The sequence below is a fragment of the Rana temporaria genome, chromosome 3 (genome assembly GCF_905171775.1).
Source record: "Rana temporaria chromosome 3, aRanTem1.1, whole genome shotgun sequence".
Classification (NCBI taxonomy): Eukaryota; Metazoa; Chordata; class Amphibia; order Anura; family Ranidae; genus Rana; species Rana temporaria.
This window is the reverse complement of record NC_053491.1, coordinates 137,906,850-137,929,449: the sequence shown is the minus strand read 5'-3', so window position 1 is coordinate 137,929,449 and position 22,600 is coordinate 137,906,850. Positions and strand designations below refer to the sequence as shown.

Here is a 22,600-nt window from a genome sequence, read left to right as displayed (position 1 = left end):
AGTGGGTGGCTGCATATAAAGGAACCGATTTCTCCATTCCCCCTGCTTCTCCTCCTCTCCCTCCTGCAGGTATTCAGCGGCTGCAGGAGGAAAATGGAGGCATCGGTTGCTCTATGTCGGTGTTTCTCAATCTTTTTCCAGTCAGGGCACCCTTGAAGTATACCCCTAGGTGAATGGGGCTATACTGCAAACCCCCGTGCAACTGTGTGCATTGCGTGCAGTTGCAGCATAGCGATGATGCATTTAAGGGGTTAAAACAGGCGGTCAGTAGGCAAGATATTGCCTCTTTACCGGCTGTCAAATGCCTCTGAAAAGCGATCTGAGCATGGATCGCTTTTTGGAGGAACAGACTTTTTTTACTGGTACTATGAACAATCAAAAAATAAATAAACAAATAGGTTCTGATTGTACACATATAGGGGGTCAGGATTAAAAGCGCGTACATAAAATGTGCATACATACATGTAAACACAAACACATATAAAAACACACACATATATATAAATGCACATATGCACGCACATATAAACTAGTGGCGACTGGTGCTCAACATTTTTAGGGGGCATAAGCAAACTGAAAAATTCTTAAAAAAACATAATTTGCAGCCACTGTGCCCTTCATTTACAGCCACCCTGCCCATCAAAAGCTGCCACTGTGCCCATCAAATGCTGCCACTGTGTCCATCAATAGCTGTCACTGTACCATCAAACGCCACCACTGTTCCCATCAAATGCTGCCACTGTGCCCATCAAATGCTGCCACTGTGCCCATCAAATGCTGCCACTGTGCCCATCAAACGCCACCACTGTTCCCATCAAATGCTGCCACTGTGCCCATCAAACTCTGCCACTGTGCCCAAATGCTGTCACTGTGCCCATTTAAATGCCGCCACTGTGCATCAAATGCTTCCACTGTGTCCATTAAATGCTGCCAGTGTGCCCATCAAATGCCAGTGTGCCCATTAAATGCTGCCATGCTGCAACTGTGCCATCGAATGCCATCACTGTGAATCCCCCTGCCCGCTCAGCCAGAACTTACCCTGTCTCGTGGGGCAGCAGGTGACCGCCACAAGCGGGGTCCTTCATGCGTCTCCTGCCGTCCTCATCTCCCTTCCTCTCCTCCTGATAATCGTCCAATAGCTGCTCCTATCGTTTCAGCCAATCAGGTGACGGGTAATAGACCTGCACACCTGATTGGTGGAGAGGTGGTTCAGTGTTAGGAAAGTGAATATTAATTTGCCCTTCTAACACACCTGGGTGGACTGTGAGCTCCCAGCATGGCGCTCGCAGTTCACCTATTTTGAAGCCTATTAGAGCCTATGGCTCTAATCAGGTGCTTCAAACCCCCCCCCCCCTGCTGTAATTCAGGCACCCAGCGCCCGAAAAGGGGCCGGACATCTAAATATGGGGGTGGCAGCGGTGACCATGGATAGATTCATGCTATGCATGAATCTATCCATTAGTCATAGAGGGGGTGGCTGGAGAGAGGGGGCGGCACCCATGCACCCTTATGGATGCACTGCCACTGAAAACATATGCACATACATGCACTCACATACATACATATGCACACACACATGCATACATACATACATACATACATGTACACACACACACACACATTAGGGTGACCAGACATCCCCGGTTTCTGGGGACAGCCCCCGTATTGAGAACACTTTCCCCTGACCAAGTCTGTCCCCGGTTTTGTCCCCAGATTGGATTTAAACAGGGGCTTGGGCAATTTCAAAGACAGTCAGTGCAGAATAGAAAAAAAAAATCTGAATTACACACCCGCCGCTCCTACTAGCTTAGGGGGGGTGTAATTTTTTTCCATTATCTGTGCTCCTTTCTGATGATTATGCCTCTTCTGCCTTGGCTCAAGCCCCCGCCTGCTGCCTGCCTGCTTATCTCCTTGCCTTGCCCTGGCGGAGTGATCTTCCTCCGCACCCCACCCAGTAGTAGCTGGGGCCCAGAGAGTAAGACTTGACAGGCTGTTAGGCGGGCGGTGGCGGCAACGGGCAGAGAGTCGCTGATTGCCGCCATTACTAGTAAAAAAAAAATATGTTCCCGGATTTTCTTTTAAACATCTGGTCACCGTAAAGTGGTAGTAAACTCTGTACTACCACTTTAACCTACAGGTAAGCCTAAAATAAGGCCTATAATAAGGCTTACCTGTAGGTATAAAGAATATCTCCTAAACCTGTAAGGTTTAGGAGATATTCCCCCCGCAATACGCTGCTGACTGCAGCGGCACATGCGCAGCGGGGATCCTCGGCTAAGGGGCCGGCAGCCGCCGGACCTTGCCGGAGAGAAGTCTCCTGCGTGCATGCGTGGGAGTGACGACATCGCCGCTCCAGCCAAACACAGCGCTGGAGCGGCGATACCCGGAAGACACGCCGAGGAAAGATGACATCTCCCTCGGCGTGGGCCAGGTTTGTTCCAAGGTAAGTATTTCATAATCAGCTAGTATGCGGTGCATACTAGCTGATTATGGCTTTTGCTTTTCAGGTTTAAAAAAAAAAAAAAATGACAGTGGGTATACAACCACTTTAACATACATACATGCACACACACATGCATGCATACATACATACATGCACACACACATGCATACATACATACACACACACACACACACACACACACACAGTAGATAGATAGTCATTAAAAAAAAACGGCAGACATTTACCTTGGCTCTTCCTGCCGGGTACTGCACTCTAGGGGGAGACAAAGAGCACACACTAGTTTCATGTGACGAGCTCCTTCCCTGCACAGTTCGGCTGACGATCGAGGAGCTCATCTCAGCCGCCCCTGCCGCTCAACTGCCGCTCCTTCTATCGAAGAGTACAGGGGGCCCTTAAGGGCCCCCTGCAGCAAGGGGCCCGGTCGCAATTGCGATCTCAGCGACCCCTATAATTCCGCCACTGGTATGTATATTCAGTTATCCTAAAATAAATTAACATTAAAAATCAAATTTTAATTAATCCAAGATATACATTTACTAGTCTTATGGTGTACAAATATCCAGTTTTATGCACTATTTCTGTGACATGAAACTCTACACGAGTTTAACAGTGGTGCATTTTCAGAGCCAACAACTTAATTTCTAGCTTACGTAAACCATGGCAAAACATCAGGTCTTTAATGGGACTGGAACTTGATTTTGCTTCCTGGATATTACTCAGTTCCAAGCCTCAAATGCTCAGACTGGAAGTGATTAGTTTAATTGATCAGATTTAAAAATTCACCAAGTGAAATGCTATTCTAAAAGATAAATGGTTTATGAGTTGAAGATTATTGTCTTTGGATATGCCTTTTTTGTGGATTGGTTTCTACTAGGGAAGAGCTTCGAGTTCGAGTCCAACTCATGTTTGACTCGAACATTGCCTGTTCGCCGAACAGCGAACAATTTGGGGTGTTGGCAGCAAATTTGAAAAGCCGCGGAACACCCTGTTAAAGTCTATGGGAGAAATCTAAAGTGCTAATTTTAAAGGCTAATATGCAAGTTATTGTTCTAAAAAGTGTTTGGGGACCTGGGTCCTGCCACATGTATCAATGCAAAAAAAAGTTTTAAAAACGTCTGTTTTTTCGGGAGCAGTGATTTTAATAATGCTTAAAGTGAAACTATAAAAGTGAAATATTCCTTTAAATTTCGTACCTGGGGGGGGGGGGGGGGGGTGTATAGTATGCCTATGAAGCAGTGCATGTTTCCCATGCTTAGAACTGTCTCTGCACAAAGTGTAATTTCTGAAGGAAAAAAAGTAATTTAAAATCACTCGCGGCTATAATGAATTGTTGGCTCCCAGCAAATCAGAGAAAAGTCATTCATACAAAAAAAAGAAAAACAAAAGCGTGGGGGTCCCCCCAAATTCAATTACCAGGCCCTTCAGGTCTGGTATGGATATTAAGGGGAACCCCGCCGTCGATTTATTAAAAACAATTACGTGGGGTTCCCCCCAAATATCCATTCCAGACCCTTCAGGTCTGGTGTGGATTTTAAGGGGAACTCCACCCCAAATGAAAAAAAAATTTTCCCCCAAAAATCCACACTAGACCCCTTATCCGAGCACGCAACCTGGCTGGCCACAGGAAAAGAGGAGGGGACGAGAGAAGGCCCCCACCCCCTCAGGAAATGTACCAGGCCACTGACCTCAAAATTGGGAGGATGCTTTGGGGGTCTGTTGATGGGGACAAGGGCCTCATCCCCACAACCCTTGCCCGGTGGTTGTGGGGGTCTGCGGGCGGGGGGCTTATCGGAATATGGAAGACCCAGCGGTGGTAATCCACTCTCGGTCCCCACTCCAACGTTGTCGGTATCCTGCGATGGGTGATCCCCTCTCCGCCAGGGTCCAGCGATGAGACGATCTCTTCATCCAGGTCCGGGATCCAGAGTACACGCATCGCCGGTCGCATGTCTCCACCGGACAATGCATTAGACAATGCATTAGTGAACATAAATGTATGCATTTATAACACAACAGGTGTGAATGAATTTTAAACAGGACCTAACCTGTCGCAACTGTACGCAAAAAAAAGGACTAGTCAGGCACTGCTGCTCACACTGTAGATGTACATATTATACATCTTCAAAATTTTTAGAGCAATTACAGCCAAAAAGTATTTTTTTCAGGGTACTGCTTCGGCACAATTTACATAATTTTTTTATATGCTTTTATTTATTTTTTTATTATAAGGAAAGACAATACAGTAGAATAAAAAATTAAGTAAACACCACTGACATAATCAAGTTCAAGTCAGTAGTAGGAAACAGGTCTTGCAGTAAAGTACAGTTTCAGTCTCATTTGGTATATTTGTGACACTACGCCAAAAATACCAAGGAACTGTATCATAGTGATCTGTTCACTTATGTGAATTTCCATTCAGCTAGGTAGGATAAGGCATTTTCTCCGGCGTCAGAGATTTGGAAAAGGAAATGAGGAAGGCAGAGGGGAGTGAAGGTCTATGGGGAGGTGGAGGAGAAGAAGGAGGATAAAATGGGAAGGGATGTGTGCATGGGGGGGGGGGGACTGTTAAGAGATGGGAGGGTAGCAGGGGAATGTTCTCCCAAGCCACCCAGTCTGGCGCCTCCAGATGCGGAAATCAGTGCCTCAAGGTTGGGTATTATGTCTAGTAGTGGAGATAGGTAGTCTAGGTTGAATGAATAACAGTAGTGCCATATTTTCCTAAATCGGTCACTCTTATTCTGAAGGGCCACTTCAGTCTATTTCTTTTATGTAATTGTTGTTTGTAAGCCATAGTTCTAGAGCAGGGGTTGCCAAACTTTTTAAACAAAGGGGCAGTTTACAGTTTTTTTTTACTTTGAGGGTGCTGGCCTGTTGGTGTGAGTGGAAAATGCCACATCATTGGTATTAGGAGGAGGAATAGTGCCTCATCATTGGTGTCAGCGGGATGAATAGTGCCCCTTCATTGGTGTCAGTGGGAGGAATTGTACCCCATTGTTGGAGTCAGTGGAAATAATAGTGCCCCATCATTGGTATCAGGGAAATAAATGGTGCGCCATCATTGGTTTGAGTGGGAGGAATAGTGATCTATCATTGATGTCAGTGGGAGAAATAGTGCCCCATCATTGGTGTCAGTGGGAAGACAAGTGCCCCATTGTTGGTATCAGGGGAAGGAATAGGTCCCATATCATTGGTTTCAGTGGGAGGAATAGTGCCCCATTGTTGTTATCAGGGGAAGGAATAGGTCCCATATAATTGGTTTCAGTGGGATGAATTGTGCCCCATTGTTGGTGTCAGCGGGAAGAATAGTGCCCCATGATTGATATCAAGGGAAGGAATAATGCCCCATTACTGGTGTCAGTGGGAGGAATTGGGCCCCCTTTTTGGTGTCACTGGGAGTAATAGTGCCCCAAGGATTGGATATAGGCAGTCAAACTGCTGAATCCAGCCACAGTTTGGAGATCACTGTTCTAGGGGAATAATTTCTTGTAACAACATTACAGAAATTAATGGATGTGTAATAACATAGAAAATCTGCACCTTTTGAGTTCATACTCAGTTTAAAGTAAACCCGCTGTTAGACATCCCTAAACTAGTAACAGGACTGTAAGGTCCTACATAGGTGCCTTCAAACAACTCTACATAGCTTTATGTATACCATGGAAGTCCCAAAAATCCTGGGGGACAACTGTGCATATCTCAGCCGCAGCTCTGGAAGTTATGGCTTGATGTGCACTTTCCTGCCCTCTTGTTTTTTGCTTTTAGTCATTGAGCCACCCTTCATATTTTGGGGTCAACAGTCAGGTGTGGGAGGCAAGAGAAAATAGCTTAATTTTTTAGAACTGAAAATTAGATTTGCATACTTGAGCACCTCAGATTATGATCTAGAAGATATCTAGCAGTATTTGCAGGCATCCTTATATATAAAGTGCATTTCATAGTCCTGTAAGTATTCAAAGGATGTTGATCTAACAAAAAGTTGACTTTAATTCTATTTGTGTTTGGGCATTTTTATCTTTGCTTTACCCTTTTTTAAAGGAATGCATGTAAAAACATCACAGTTGGATAATGCATCCACGTTGTGAAAGAACCAATTTCCTTGTAGGGATTACAGAATTAACTTTGTTTAGCGTGTAGACATGTTGCCTGCAGAAGTGTTGGTTGTAGTTAGTGGCTGGCCCAGGCTGGGGGTAAAGAGTTAATATGTGTGCTGCTGTTCCCGGGCTTTGTGGATTCAGCCTACCCACGGTTATATAAAAAAGGGGGAGAGCTGTGTTTGGAGTCTCTTTTCGGGCCACTCTAAGCAGGACATGTTGTGACTACTGTGGAGGACTGCTGTGCTTTGCAGTACATTGGAGACACCAGGAACCCAGAGATCAGCTAACACTTGGAGGATGCCTAAATTAACTACTATCTTTCTGGGGATTTGCTTGGACAGCCAGCTAGGAATAGATAGGGGTTTTCTAATGCCAATGTTCATCATGGACTGTAATGCTGAAAGACAAAAGTATAGTGGCATCAACTGTTCTTGGCCTGGTCTGATGTATTTCAAAGGGGTGCATGTTGGTTCAAAAGAACTTGGGTCAGTAAAGCACATATGGGGTGTGAATTAAAGTCACTACCAGAAGTATACTCAGCAGGACAGACAATGTAGTTGCTATGGGTAACCAAGGACTAGAGCAAGGTATATCGCAGCCAGTCGTGAAGCAAGGTATATCGCAGCCAGTCGTGAAGCGTGGTACCTGGTATAGGTGATGGGTCCTCCGGTAGCAAGGGTGTCGATGTTCTGGGTGGTTTCCCGTAGCAACCAGCACCGAACCAGCGTTACAGAGATCCATGACCGTGAGTGAAGGAGTTAACAAATGCATGCATGAGGTCAGCAGGGCCCAATTCTGTCACTGGGAGTGGGGTGGCAGAGGTACCCTGGACTGGTGGAGAGGGCATGGGCTCAGCAGTGTCACTTGTAATTCCAACATACATCAAGCTAAGATGTGTAGAAACATAGAACAACATGTTTCAGAGGAACTCTGTACTTTTATAACTGCACACAGTGACATGGCACATCTCTAAGTCGAGGAACTGCCATAATGTTAGATTCTCACTTGACCGCAGTTCATGGCGAAAGATACCCCCATGTGCAGGGCGAGTTGCCCCACCCACAAGCTGCCTTCTTGGGCCCCGTACACACGACCGAACATGATTGCTGAAACTGGTCCGCGGTCCAGTTTCTGTGGACATGTTCGGTCGTCTGTACGGGCGACCGGACCGGATTCCCGGCCGATCGGACAGGTTTCCAGCGGACAAATGTTTCTTAGCATGCTAAGAAACATGTCCACTGGAAGCCTGTCCGTCGGACATGTTCGGTCGTCTGTATGACTCACCGGACATGTCCGCTCGGCCGAAAGCCCTCGCATGCGTCGAAGTGATTCGACGCATGCGTGGAAGCATTGACCTTCCAGGGTCGCGCAGGTCGATGCGCCATCGTCGCGGCCATGTCACCGCGTATCCTGTCCGCAGGGAATTTGGTCTGATGGTGTGTACAGCCATCAGACCAAATGATCCCAGCGGACATGTCTGATGAAAACGGTCCACGGACCGTTTTCATCGAACTTGTTTGCCCGTGTGTACGAGGCCTAAGTGAAGCTCATTTTTGGTGTAGCACTAACATTGTGAATGGTTGTATGCAGACAAACCCAAAAGTCAAGCCACAGGTAATTCTAATCATCATACGCATGTCTTGAATATGATCATTTCACACTAGTTTCTTTGGTATATGTTAAATATTCTAGTAAAGCTACGATTACAAATCCGCTCTGCTGAGTTTTAATTGTTCTTCCCTTAGAAGGGTGACCCCATTTACAATTTACTATTCAGAACACTGAATGTATAGAAGGATGGTTTGAACTATCAGATTTTCCGTACGGGTGAGGAGTAGGAAAGCCGCAACAATTGTTGCTTGTCCATTACATGTGTTATGAAGAATGCTTGACATTTTGATCGTTAGAGCAAATGCTGTTTGAGTCATATGGTATTAAGACGATGCTTCTTATACAAAAATCTATTGTTTTGCAGATGGACTATGCCATTCGTTATCTCATTACTTCCTATTTATTTCATATCCTAAAAAAATGTCACGTTTTAAATGAGATAATAACAATGACAATATTTCTGGTACATCATGAGTAGAAGTTTCATGACAAGTGTATGACAGCCAATTCAAAAAATAAATGTCAGTTAAATATCACTGCTTTGCCTGAAAATGTATTCATGTACACAGAGTACAAGAACAAAAAAGGAACACAAGCTATTTTCTTCTGATCACCTAAATGAAATAAAAAATTGCACCTCTGCGGAGATATACTGTACAATATGCCCTACTGATAAACTTACACACATATTGAGGTTATATTAGATATTACAAAATTTAAAGTAGAGTTTCCACCTGAAAAAAGGCCCCCCTGATGACGTGCGTTGCATGAAACATATGTCGGCGGCTTTAGTGTTGGTCACTCACCACGCACGCCAGCTGATCCCGGCACCCGACTAACCTGCTCCATCACAGGATACCGAGCGGATAGCTTTCACACAGCCGAGCGAGGTCCCCCAGTGAGGAATTTTTTGTCACGCACGCAGTCCCAGTGCCGGGCAGGCATTTACCAAATGAGGCTGCATTCACACCTAGGCGTAGGCAATAGCGGCGTTTTTCCGGCATTTTTTTCCGGCGTTTTGTCGCGCGTATTCATGCTAATATGCGCGTTTGTATACAGCGTTGTCCGACGTTTTTGTACTTTGACGTTTTTTTTTTAGCCAATAGGAAAAACTATCATCTTTTCATCACTTGTTGCTATGTTGGTAGATTTTTTTAATCTTCTGCATGGGCGACAAGTTCTATTGACGAAACGCCCGTAGCAAACGCCCGTTGTCGCGCAAGTCGCTTGAATCAAGCGTTTCCATTACTTTCTATGGGAAATGGAAACGCTCAAATACGCGCATATCGCGCGATATGCACGACAAAAAAGGGTCCGGAACTTTTATTGACTACATGCGATGCGCGTCAGGCGCATCGGCGTTCAGATGTGAACCATGCCCATAGCCTTACATGTATTTTGGTCCCTCTGGCGTTTGTGCGCGTCGCGCTACAGGCGACAAAACGCCAAGGTGTGAATGGGCTCTAAGAGGCCAATCAGCTGATGTCTTTTAAGTGTATTTTAATAAAACAGTATTATACTATGAGATCCCCTTTTGTTTTTCCTGTGGTTTGAACACATCGTTTTGTACAAGTGGATTCCTTGTTGCAGCTTCTGCCATACAGTGTGCAGGCACTCATCCTGCTCAGCGCACATGACCCACTTTCCTAAGGGGTCCATACGTAGGGGTAAGCGCATAAGTTATCCAGAGCACTTTGGGTGAAACTAGATGGTGAAGGCGTTTCCTTATATGCTGTGAATCTAACCACATGTTTACCTTTACAAGCATCTATCCACATGAACTTTTCTCTTTATGAACTTTTTCACATGATCACATTTGTAACAATCTGTGTTATTGCATTTAAAAAAAAAAAAGTTTTTTTGATGAAATCTGTTATCATCTGGGCGTGTTTTTTCCTGTAATTTTGATGTGTTGAAACTTAATTTTCTTAGATGTTTATATAATCGCACAATAGCAGTACCTTTTTATTTTTTGTTTCACCTACCAGGTGAATCTCATTCACTAGGATATCACATTGTGTGTAATTGGTTCACATGTTGAACCACAGCGCCCTCATCCACATATATATTCAGCTACAGTGTTAGTAGCTGCTGACTTTTAATATTTTTTTTTTTGGAATGGAACCTCTGCTTTAAGTATAAATGCAGTCTCCATGCATATGTAGCTTTGTTACCATTACATCCTTTACATGTCTTGAAGCTATGATCTTTAACTCACTTTTTCCTTTATTTTAAATACTGTTCCTGTTCTAAATGGTGTTTTCTGACTGACAGTTTTAGCAAATCTGCTTAGTCTGATGGATCATTCATTAAAGTGCATCTATAGCCCAAAATGTTAGTTTTGGACAGCGGAGGATACCTGTATGTCCCTTTGAATTAGCCCCCTATTGGGCTTGCACGCCGCGAGGGTGCCCCCTTGGGTCCTGCGATTGCGGCGAGGAGAGGCAGAATGGGGAGATGTAAACAAGGCATTTCCCTGTTCTGCCTAGCAACATGACAGGAATCTACTGCTCCCTGTCATCTGGATCAGTGATCTCTGTCATGTTGTAGTGAGCCCCCCCCTACAGTTAGAATCACTCCCTAGGACACACTTAACCCCTTGATCGCCCTCTATTGTTTAACCACTTCCCTGTCAGTGTAATTTATATAGTAATCAGTGGCTATTTGTATAAAAGCAGAAAAATAAAAACTCTAAATAGTAAATAGTCCTGCAGCAGTGCTTCCATCAAATTAGCATTTGATAATAGTTCATATATAACACAGTTAGTGATGCAGACAGGGGTGGCAGTGATAGAACAATGGTCTTAGGATAGGTGCTCCTTTCACCAGGGAATGTTCACCACGTGGGGGGATTTGGTCTCCTTATGGGGATGCACTCACCAAATGTATAATCACTATAGGCATTCATTACACCTCCACTTCCAACGTCTGCGCTCTCCACCAAAGATTTACTTGGTATATGGTTCCGTAATTACATGTGAGGAAAATAAATATCCATATAGAGCAGTACCATTTGAAAATTGTAATATCCCAAAAGTACCCCCTTTACATATGTGCGTACCACAAAAGAAGTAAAAACAGGCATGTAAATTGTGTGTTTGCTCAGGACTAACTTGACCCTGAAGACTGCTAAGTGGCTATTTGTAGCTCTGTTCGCTGTATAAATGACAATGGTCCCAAAATAGTGTCAAAAGTGGCCGCCATTATGTCGCAGTCCCGATAAAAATCGTAGATCGCCGCCATTACTAGTAAAAAAAAATTTTTATAATAAAAATGACATAAATCTGTCCCCTATTTTGTAGACACTAAGTTTTGCACAAACCAATCATACGACCGTGCAATTGTCAGCTAAAGTGATGAAGTACAGAATCGCAAAAAAATGCTCTGGTCAGGAAGGGGATAAATGACCAGGCCATTTTTTGCGATTCGGCACTGCGTCACTTTAACTCACAATTGTGGGACACTATACCCAAACAAAATTGCTGTATTTTTTCCCCACAAATAGAGCTTTATTTTGGTGGTATGTAATCACCTCTGCAGTTTTTATTTTTTGCGCTATAAACAAAGACTGACACTTTAAAAAAAAAATGTTTTTACTTTTTGCTATAATGCATATCCAGACAATGTATTCATCAGTTTAGGCCGATATATATTCTTCTACATATTTTTGGTAAACAAAACAAAAAAAAAATCGCAATAAGCGTATATTGATTGGTTTGCGTAAAAGTTATTGTTTCTACAAACTGTTTTTACTAGTAATGGAGGCGATCTGCGATTTTTACCGGGACTGTAACATTGCGGTGGACAAATCTGACCCCGAATTACACTTTTTGGGGACCAGTGACATTAATACATTGATCAGTGCTATAAAATGCACTCATCAATGTAAAAATTACACACACTAGGGGGTGATCAAGGGTTTACCAGTGTTCCCTCAGCGTGTTCTAAAAGTAGGGGGGGTGGGCTACCAGGCACATCACAGAGATCACTGTTCCTAAAACTGGGAACAGTAGATCTCTGACATGTCCCCTGTCAGAACGGGGAATCACCTTGTTTTCAAAGGCAGTTCCCCATTCTGCCTCCGTGATTGCGGGTCGCCGGGGCCCCGCCCACAACTTCGCCTTTGCGAGCCGCCGTGCAGGTATGGTAATTCGCGCAGGAGAGCCGACCTGCCACAGTATATCTGCATGATCAGGTTGGCAAGTGGGTAAATAAAAGTGGGCTGCCAAGCCTTTAAAATACAGTTTGGACTGGCACGTGCTGCTTAAATCGTATACACCACTAGAGCTTAATCACCCCGAAATCTTACAATAAATAAATAAATATATATTTACAGTACAGACCAAAAGTTTGGACACACCTTCTCATGCAAAGAGTTTTCTTTATTTTCATGACTATGAAAATTGTAGATTCACACTGAAGGCATCAAAACTATGAATTAACACATGTGGAATTATACATAACAAAAAAGTGTGAAACGACTGAAAATATATTTCATATTCTAGGTTCTTCAAAGTAGCCACCTTTTGCAGCAGACACATCTCTAGAACTGTTAGGAGGAGACTGTGTGAATCAGGCCTTCATGGTAGAATATCTGCTAGGAAACCACTGCTAAAGAAAGGCAACAAGCAGAAGAGACTTGTTTGGGCTAAAGAACACAAGGAATGGACATTAGTCCAGTGGAAATCTGTGCTTTGGTCTGATGAGTCCAAACTTGAGATCTTTGGTTCCAACCCCATGTGCGACGCAGAAAAGGCGAACGGATGGACTCTACGTGCCTGGTTCCCACCGTGAAGCATGGAGGAGGAGGTGTGATGGTGTGGGGGTGCTTTGCTGGTGACACTGTTGGGGATTTAATCAAAATTGAAGGCATACTGAACCAGCATGGCTACCACAGCATCTTGCAGCGGCATGCTATTCCATCCGGTTTGCGTTTAGTTGGACCATCATTTATTTTTCAACAGGACAATGACCCCAAACACGCCTCCAGGCTGTGTAAGGGCCATTTGACCAAGAAGGAGAGTGATGGGGTGCTGCGCCGGGTGACTACCTCTTGAAGCTCATCAAGAGAATGCCAAGAGTGTGCCAAGCAGTAATTAAAGCAAAAGGTGGCTACTTGAAGAACCTAGAATATGAAATATATTTTCAGTTGTTTCACACTTTTTTGTTATGTATAATTCCACATGTGTTAATTCATAGTTTTGATGCCTTCAGTGTGAATCTACAATTTTCATAGTCCTGAAAATAAAGAAAACTCTTTGAATGAGAAGGTGTGTCCAAACTTTTGGTCTGTACTGTGTGTATATATATATATATATATATATATATATATATATATATATATATATATATATAATGTTATTGATCGTTTGTTTTCCTATGTTCTAGATCAGGGGTCTCCAAACTTTTTAAACCAATGTCCAGTTTACTGTCTTTCAGGCTTCAGGGGGGCCGGACTGCAGCCAGTGTGAAAAGCAAATGTCCCAGCATCAGTGGGAGTATATTGTCCCGTTATTGGTTTTAACAGGAGGAATATTTCTCCATCAATGGTGTCAGTGGGAGGATCATCATTGGTCATAGTAGGGGGAACCGTGCCTCATAGATGGTGCCCCATAGATGGTGAGAAATAGTGCCCCATCATTGATCTTAGTAGAAGGAACAGTGCCCCATCGATGGTGTCAGTTGGACGAATAGTGCAACATTGATATCATCAGTGGGAGGAATGGTGCCTCATCATTGATGTCAGTTGAAGGAATAGTGTCCCAAGGGTCAGATAGAAGCAAGCAAAGGGCCACAGTTTGGAGACCACTGTTCTAGATCATGTTTTCACATATTACAACCCAAAAACTCAGTGCATGATACAAAGCCTATAAGAATTTATCTAAAAATGTACACACCTAAAGTGCTGTTAAATACAAAGCCTAGTCACCAATCGGGAATTAATTTAGGACCTTCATTGCAAATACAGGGAACTAGCATTTTCAAAAGGTATATATAGGGACATGTCCCTTTTGCAATTAAAATGCAAATTTTACCAAAAAGCTTTTCTGTTTTAATAGTTTTTATTTGTTTTTTAACAAATAGTGAACATGCAAAAGTTACGCCCACGCAGGGGCTAGCACTGAAGTAATACCAAAAAGATTTTCAATCATGTCATGCTTATAAAATGGTTAAATGAACATGTGCATTTGAACTTCATAAAGAAACCAGTTTACATAATTACATTTAAAAGAAATGTATGTATTTAATTAAGTGTAATTAAAAATATGGTACTAACAAGAAGAAAGAAAGAAAAGAAAGAAAAGATTTGGAATAAACAAATCGCTAATAAACCAAAGACATTTTCAGTCTTGGAAACTCAATATTTAAAAAATGTGAGTAATTTGAGGTTAAAATGTACACAGGATCATAACCCAACCCATTAATTTGGCGTACGCTGAAGGAATTGTGGGTTTGGAATGACCTGAAATATTCACATAGTGAGTAGCATGGGAGTGTTCGTGGTAATATGGAATGGAGATAATTGTGATATGGTTAAAAATTGTGACAGTTAAGAATTTTTCTTTTTTTTTTTAAATAGAGTGTCAATAAACCCAGCAAGTCAGTAGCCCAGTAAGCCTTGTGCCTAATTTTGTGCGATTTTGCATAATTTTAAATGTTATAAATTGAGTTGCAGTTCAGTGAGTGAATAAAGTATTTGATCCCCTACCAACACCAATTCTGGCTCCGACAGACTGGCTACAGTATGTGCTCATGTGGTACACAGATTAGTCAATTTAAGAAGGTGCTCCTAATGACAATTTGTTATGTATATAAAAGACACTTGTCCACAGAATCTCTTTCTTCCATTCAAACCTCATCATCATGGGCAAGACCAAAGAGCTGTCAATGGATGTCAGGGACAAGATTGTAGACCTACACAAGGCTGGAATGGGCTACAAGACCATCAGCAAGAAGCATGGTGAAAAGGAGACAACTGTTGGAACGATTATTCGTAAAATGAAGAAATACAAAATAACCATCAATCGCCCTCGGTCTGGAGCTCCATGCAATATTTCACCTCATGGGGTAAGGATAACTATGAGAAAAGTGAGGGATCAGCCCAGAACTACAGAATTATCTCAAGGCAGCAGGGACCACAGTCGCCAAACAAACCATTGGTAACGCAATACGCCACCATAGATTAAAATCCTGCAAGGTCCCCCTCCTTAACCACTTAAGGACCCCCTACTGACGATATACGTCGGCAGAATGGCACGGCTGGGCACAAGCACGTACCTGTACGTGTTTCTTTAAGGCCCAGCCGTTGGCACGCGAGCGCGCCACTGTCCAAAGCTCCGTGATCGCGTCCCGTGATTGTGGCAGTGTCAGTGATCGTCTGTTCCCTGATATAGGGAAAGACGATCACTGACGTCACATGTCCAGCCCCGCCCCCCTATAGTTAGAACCACATATGAGGTCACACTTAACCCCTACAGTGCCCCCTAGTGGTTAACTCCTAAACTGCAATTGTCATTTTCACAGTAATCGGTGCATTTTTATGGCACGTTTTGCTGTGAAAATGACAATGGTCCCAAAAATGTGTCAAAATTGTCCGATGTGTCCGCCATAATGTCGCAGTCACAAAAAAACCCGCTGATCGCCGCCATTAGTAGTAAAAACATTTTTTTAAATAAAAATGCAATAAAACTATCCTCTATTTTGTAAACGCTATAAATTTTGTGCAAACCAATCGATAAACGCTTATTGCGATTTTTTTTTTACCAAAAATAGGTAGAAGAATACGTATCGGCCTAAACTGAGGAAAACATTATTTTTTTTTATATATTTTTGGGGGATATTTATTATTCGCTCTATTTTTGTATTTTGTATTTTTTATAGCGCAAAAAATAAAAACCGCAGAGGTGATCAAATACCACCAAAAGAAAGCTCTATTTGTGGGAAAAAGGGATGCCAATTTTGTTTGGGAGCCAGGTCGCACGACCGCACAATTGTCAGTTAAAGCGACGCAGTGCCGAATCGCAAAAAGGAGCAAGGTCCTTTACCTGCATAATGGTCCGGGTCTTAAGTGGTTAAGAAGGCACATGTAAAGGTCCGTCTAAAGTTTTCCAATAAACATCTAAATGATTCTGAGAAGGATTGGGAGAAAGTGCTGTGGTCAAATGAGACCAAAATTGAGCTTCTTGACATTAGGGCCTAGTACACACGAGAGGATTTCAGCGGATTTGGATCCGATGGAGTGTACTCACCATAGGATCGAAATCCGCGCCGAAATCCCCTCGCGATGACGTGTCGCGCCGTCGCCGCGATGATGACGCGGCGACGAGCGCGGCGCTATCATATAAGGAATTCCACGCATGCGTCGAATCATTACGACGCATGCGGGGGATCCCTTCGGACGGATTGATCCGGTGAGTCTGTACAGACCAGCGGATCAATCCGTTGAGATCGATTCAAGCGGATAGATTTGTAGACATGTCTACAAATTTTTATCTGCTGGAATTGGGAAATTCCCGCGGATAAATATTCGCAGGAATGTACACACCATAGAATCTATCCGCTGAAACCGATCCGCTGAGATTTTTCAGCGGATGGATTCTATGGTGTGTACGGGGCCTAACTCATCTCACCGTGATTGGAGGAAGACAAATGCTGACTATTACCCTAAAAACACCATCCCTACACTCAAGCACGGAGGTGGAAACATTATTCTTTACGGCTGTTACTCTGCTAAAAGGTACAGGTCGACTGTGCCACATTGAGGGACCAATGGACAGGACCATGCATTATAAAATCTTGGATGAGAGCCTTCTTCCTTCAGCTAGAACATGGGTTGTGGATGTATCTTCCAGCATGACAATGACCCATAATTTACTGCCAAGGCAACAAAGGAGTGGCTCAAGACGAAGCACATTAAGGTAATGGAGTGGCCTAGCCAGTCACCAGACCTTAATCCTATAGAAAATTTAAGGAGGGAGCTGAAACTTTGAGTTTCCAAGCGACAGCCAAGAAACCTTAAGGATTTAGAGAAGATCCTTAAAGAAGTGTGGACCAAAATCCCCCCCTGAGATGTGTGCAAACCTGGTAATCAACTACAAGAAACAGCTTACCTATTTGCTTGCCAACAAGGGTTTCTCCACCAAGTACTAAGTCATGTCTTGCTTGGGGATCACATATTTTTACTCACTGAACTGCAACTCAATTTATAACATTTGTATCATATGTTTTTTTCTGTATTTTTGGTTGATATTCTGTCTCTTTCATTAAAAACACACCTATGATAAATATTATACCCTAAATTTCTTTGTAATTGGGCATTGTCAGTCTAGTGTTCGATACTAGCAGATTTAGATACAATAACAAATTGAAACCAAGCTCTAGCTAATGCTTTTTAAAGCGGGGGTTCACCCGAAAAAAATGTTTTAGCATCAGATTGAGGCTAATTACGGGAAGAAGAATCGAGTGTTTTTTTTAAATCAATGCAGTACCTACCGTTTTAGAGATAGATGTTCTCCGCCGCTTCCGGGTATGGTCTTCGGGACTGGGCGTTCCTATTTGATTGACAGCCTTCTGACGGTCGCATACAGCGCGCCACGAGTTGCCGAACGTCGGTGCGGCTCTATATGGCTACGGCGCCTGCGCACCGACGTTCGGCTACTTTCGGAAACTCGTGACACGGAGAACATCGATCTCTAAAACGGTAAGTACTGCATTGATTTAAAAAAAAAAACAGATTCTGCTTCCCGTGATTAGCCTCAATCTCTGATTTTTTGGGTGAACCTCCACTTTAAGCAGTTACTGTAATAGTTTTGTTCATTTTGGGATAAAGGTTTTATATAAACAAATCAAAGCTGACCATTGTAAGCACCAAATAGTTTGTCTCAACCCCATTGGCCGGATCACCAATGAAAATAAAAGAAAGAAAGCTCAAAAAACAAACAAATGCAGATACTAACTGGTCATTCTAGCAGGAGCTGGTAGTAGGCCTGGGTAAGCCATATCTACAGTAGGGTACCCTTAAACCCAGACCTTGGCCACTAGAGCAGCATTGATCTATGGTGTGAACTTTAAAGGATAAGTGCACCCTAACACAAAAATCTCTACATCTACAGACATTCACGATCTAACACTAACCTATCTAGTCCTGGAAAGAAGAAATCAGTATGCATACCTTTTTTGAAGCAGATTCGACCCGATCCAATGCTGAGCTGTCAGCTGCGGCTTTGCTGTGGGAGCGGGTGCAGAGGACACAGGCGACAACGGAAGCCCCATAGTAAGTCTATGAGTGACGTCACTCCCCATTCATTTCACAGCCTTTGTCGGCTGTGTTCTCTGCAGAGCTTCCACCGCTGGAGACCGGACCAGATCTGCTCCAAAAAAAGGTATGTATACAGCTTTCTTCTTTCTTCTTATATTGTGGATGTCTGTAGATGTCTCTATTTTATGTTAGGGTGGACTTATCCTTTAATAGCACATAATGGGGCCACTGCAGTATTAGCGTTAGAAAATGGTATACAATATTCAGATTGTTCTGGATTTAGTATACTATACTGTTATTATTAAAGTTGTAGTGCAATTTTTGTTATTTCATCTACTTAAATGCTATTAATACAAAAGTTGTTTTGAATAGGAATATGGAGAGCATTCCCTATACCTCCTAATCATGGCCTGAATGTATACTTTCCAACAGGTTACAAGAGGAGAAAACACTGCTGGAAAGAGAATATGAACGACTGCCTAAAATTGGGGTAAAGCAAAAACAAAATATAAGCAATTTTTTTAAATTCCATTACTGAATTTACCATTACTGACTCATACAAGTAAGGCATGCCATGGATTAACCGCTCTGTAAATAATCTTTCCTAAACCGATTGAGAAATCTTTCTTTCATACACACTGATATTCCTTAAAAAGCAAGTTCACCTTTACAGAAAATCTGTAAGGTGAACTTACACAGGACACCCTCCTCACCCCCACCCCCAGTTCCACTGACCTGGAGCGTGGGGGGGCACCTGCTAGAGGACATTGTATAGCCGCCTCACAGTTCGGGGCTTAGAAATTTCCCGCAGCTTAATCTCCAAAACATACCTTGTCAGAGCATTAGAGCATTCTAATTGGATGGCTCCGTCACATGGGCGGCTCCGACCAATCAAAACACACATAGCCTGCCCTGTCACTGTGGGCAAAGAGGAGAGAAAGCCACGGGGGATTTCAAATCCCCAGACTGGTACAGCGGCAATACGAGCTGTCAGTGCAGGGGATTTCCAGACTCCAGGTTATCGGGACCGGGGGGGTGGGGAGGGGGTCCAGTGTAAGTTCACCTTACAGATCTTTTGTAAAGATGAACTCACACTAAGTTAATTGGCAAATCTCTATCCAGGCTTTGGATATATTTAACCTTAAAGGCTAAGTTCACCTTTTTTTATAAAATAGCATTAATGTACTTATTTTGCAAAAATAAAACCGCTTTCCATTAATTATACAGAGGATTACCTAACTCTCTTCATAGCCGTTTGAAAACACTGCTCGATTTACTTCTGCCTTACTTCTTGGACAGACTTTTAGGTCATGACACAGGAAAGAACTCACCAGCTGAGGGTAGATGAAGTTGGGTGTGTGCTAATGAGATCAGCTGGTTAACTCCTTCCTGTGTCATGACCTATAGTCTGACCAGGAAGTAAGGCAGAACTAATTAAGCAGTGTGTTTAACCAGCTATGAAGAGAGTGAGGTAAGCCGGTGTAGAACGCATGAATATCTGTTTTATTTTTGCAAAATAAGTACTATAATTCTATATTGGTACATAGGGGAGCTGGAATTTAGAAACAAAAAAAGTAAAAGGTGAACAAAGGTGAACTTCGCCTTTAAGTCACTTGTAAGATGTCTTTTTATGCATACTAAATATTTCTAGGTTTTCTAATCTTTTATTCTACGTGAGACCTCCCATCCCTTTTAAAGTACTAATGTAGAGTAAATAGTTTACATTATTATTTTATATTAATTGGAAGCCTGGTGGATGTTATAGGAGCTAGAAAAAAGGACAAAATTACTGAAAGAAACCAGCGATGAGTTACAAAAAGAAAATACCCAAAGGCTTTTGGAAATCAAAGAACTGAAAGAAGACATGGCTTCAAAGGAAAGAGAAATTCAGATAGCACAAAAAGAACTAGAGAAGGACATTGAACAACAGGAAATCATAAAGGTACATTCAAGTTGTCTATGTTTTATTTCACATTCTTAACTGAAAAAAAAATATACATGGGTGCTTTGTATAATAATAAGTTACATGACCATGGATGGCTTACCTAGTTGTTGGTTTATGTGAATTAGTCTTTGTCAGTCAAATTTAGCTTGTCTGTGCAAATGTTTTTGACTCAAATGCTGGAATTTCAAATTGTATTTAACATTGTTTATTTTTAAGACCAGGTGGACAGGAGAGGTTAAACTGTGTAATGTGTTAAATATGTGATGTGAAGTTTAGGTTTTTATTTTTTGAATGTGGTTTTGTTTTGTATTGAAATGTTTTATGGTGTTTGTAGGAATAAAACATTTTCAATAAATACAATATGGATTCAAAATCTATTTAGCATTGGTAAAGCTTAATTATGTACAGAGTATTAGAGCATGAAAGGAAAAGGGCCTAAGTTTAACGTACATCCAAGGCAGGGTGATACTGCGGATGTACAAATAATCAGTGTGCCATCGCCCCGATATTAATGGAATTGGCTGGAATCTAGTGAATTGGACTTTGAAGGCACACGATAATTTAGTAAGAAAACTAAATAAATTTATTATAGGAATGTCATAAAAACAGTTACAAACATAAAATCAAAAGAAATCAGGTAAATAACTGGTCCACATAGGTTATCACAATAATATTATTACAGTTCTACCGTAGAAAGCTCAGATATAAAGCATAATTAAAAGGTCGATTTGTAAAGTGTGTAACCGAGTGGTATTCCATAGGAGTAGGAGGACTTGCTCTACATGTTGCACGCTATACAAAGTGCTTCCTCAGGAGCACAGACATTTAAAAAAAAACTGCTTTGGGGGTAGACAACAGTCGGTCTTTTAGCCTAACGTTGGCTGTAGTTCACAGAGGTACTACTCCAGCCAGTTAGGGGGATACACCTACACCAGGCATCCTCCATACACCAGGGTACATTTACAAGGGTGCGCAGCAAAAGCTTTGAGCTCCAAGGATCACTCTATTGCTATTGCTTCTACTTTATCTCCATTCACATGGATTGGAGACCTACAAGCTAGCAATTGGTGAGTCAGGTTTACCCCCCTGTTCATTGGTATCCAGCCTACCTTACTCAGCCTATAGCCTGATCACCCGTGCCTACCCCTGGAATAGGAGTCTCCTTCTATTGCTTACCAGCAACTGATTGCCTTACCTTTTTAACGCAACACTTTTTCGCTCTAACAATAATATCCCCCTAACTGGCTGGAGTAGTACCTCTGTGAACTACAGCCAACGTAAGGCTAAAAGACCGACTGTTGTCTACCCCCAACGCGGTTAACCCTTTATTGAAATGTCTGTGCTCCTGAGGAAGAGCTTTGTATAGCACGCAACAAGTAGAGCAAGTCCTCCTACTCCTCTGGAATACCACTCAGTTACACACTTTACAAATCAACCTTAACATTATGCTTTATATCTGAGCTTTCTACGGTAGAACTGTAATAATATTATTGTGATAACCTATGTGGACCAGTTATTTACCTGATTTCTTTTGATTTTATGTTTGTAACTGTTTTTATGACATTCCTATAATACATTTATTTAGTTTTCTTACTATATTATCGTGTGCCTTCAAAGAGTATTAGAGCAGTCAAAGTTCAGCTATTTAGTGCAATTTCATGAATGACAATTGAATTTTGATTGGTTTGGGTTACTGTACTTTGCACATTACACCTATTTTTTGCCAAACGTTTTGCCTAATTAAAGTGGACCTTTTATTACTGCTGATAAAGGCATTTTTGGTAGAGTAATGGGATCTTTGTAAAAAGTAATTATTATTTGTATAAGTTTCACTTACACATTACTTATCATGTATGCACATGTAGTATATTGAATGTTAGGCCCTTTTTAAAGTGGACCATGCCGTAAAATTTCTCCTTTTAACAATCACCTGCTGTTTGTGGGTGAAAAATATACCAGTGAAAAAGTTTAGACTCATACTTACCATACCTTCTACATTGCTGGGAGTGACATTGCTGTCCTTCCAGGAAAATTGAAAAACAAAAAACTGCGCTAATATGCTCAAAAATGAGTACAGAAAATGACACTAAAAACAGGCAGCAGCTGGCGTGCGATACACAGAGCAAAACATACATAAACAATGGCGCGGCTTTATTGTTTATGTATGCTTCCAGGAAAATTACTGGGGAATATAGAGTAGGTGAAATTTAGCAAAACAAAAAACGACA

The 22,600-nt window shown here is 42.3% G+C and overlaps 1 protein-coding gene across 2 annotated transcripts in view; it reads left to right on the top strand.

The window, feature by feature from the left end:
* Nucleotides 1-22,600, top strand: part of CCDC146 (coiled-coil domain containing 146) — a 150,147-nt gene that overhangs the window by 75,138 nt on the left and 52,409 nt on the right. For both annotated transcript variants that reach the window (XM_040343470.1, XM_040343471.1), the window contains exons 5-6: nt 18,860-18,917; nt 20,193-20,369. In XM_040343470.1, the coding sequence (XP_040199404.1) occupies nt 18,860-18,917; nt 20,193-20,369 (235 nt within the window). The remainder of the gene's footprint in view (nt 1-18,859; nt 18,918-20,192; nt 20,370-22,600) is intronic.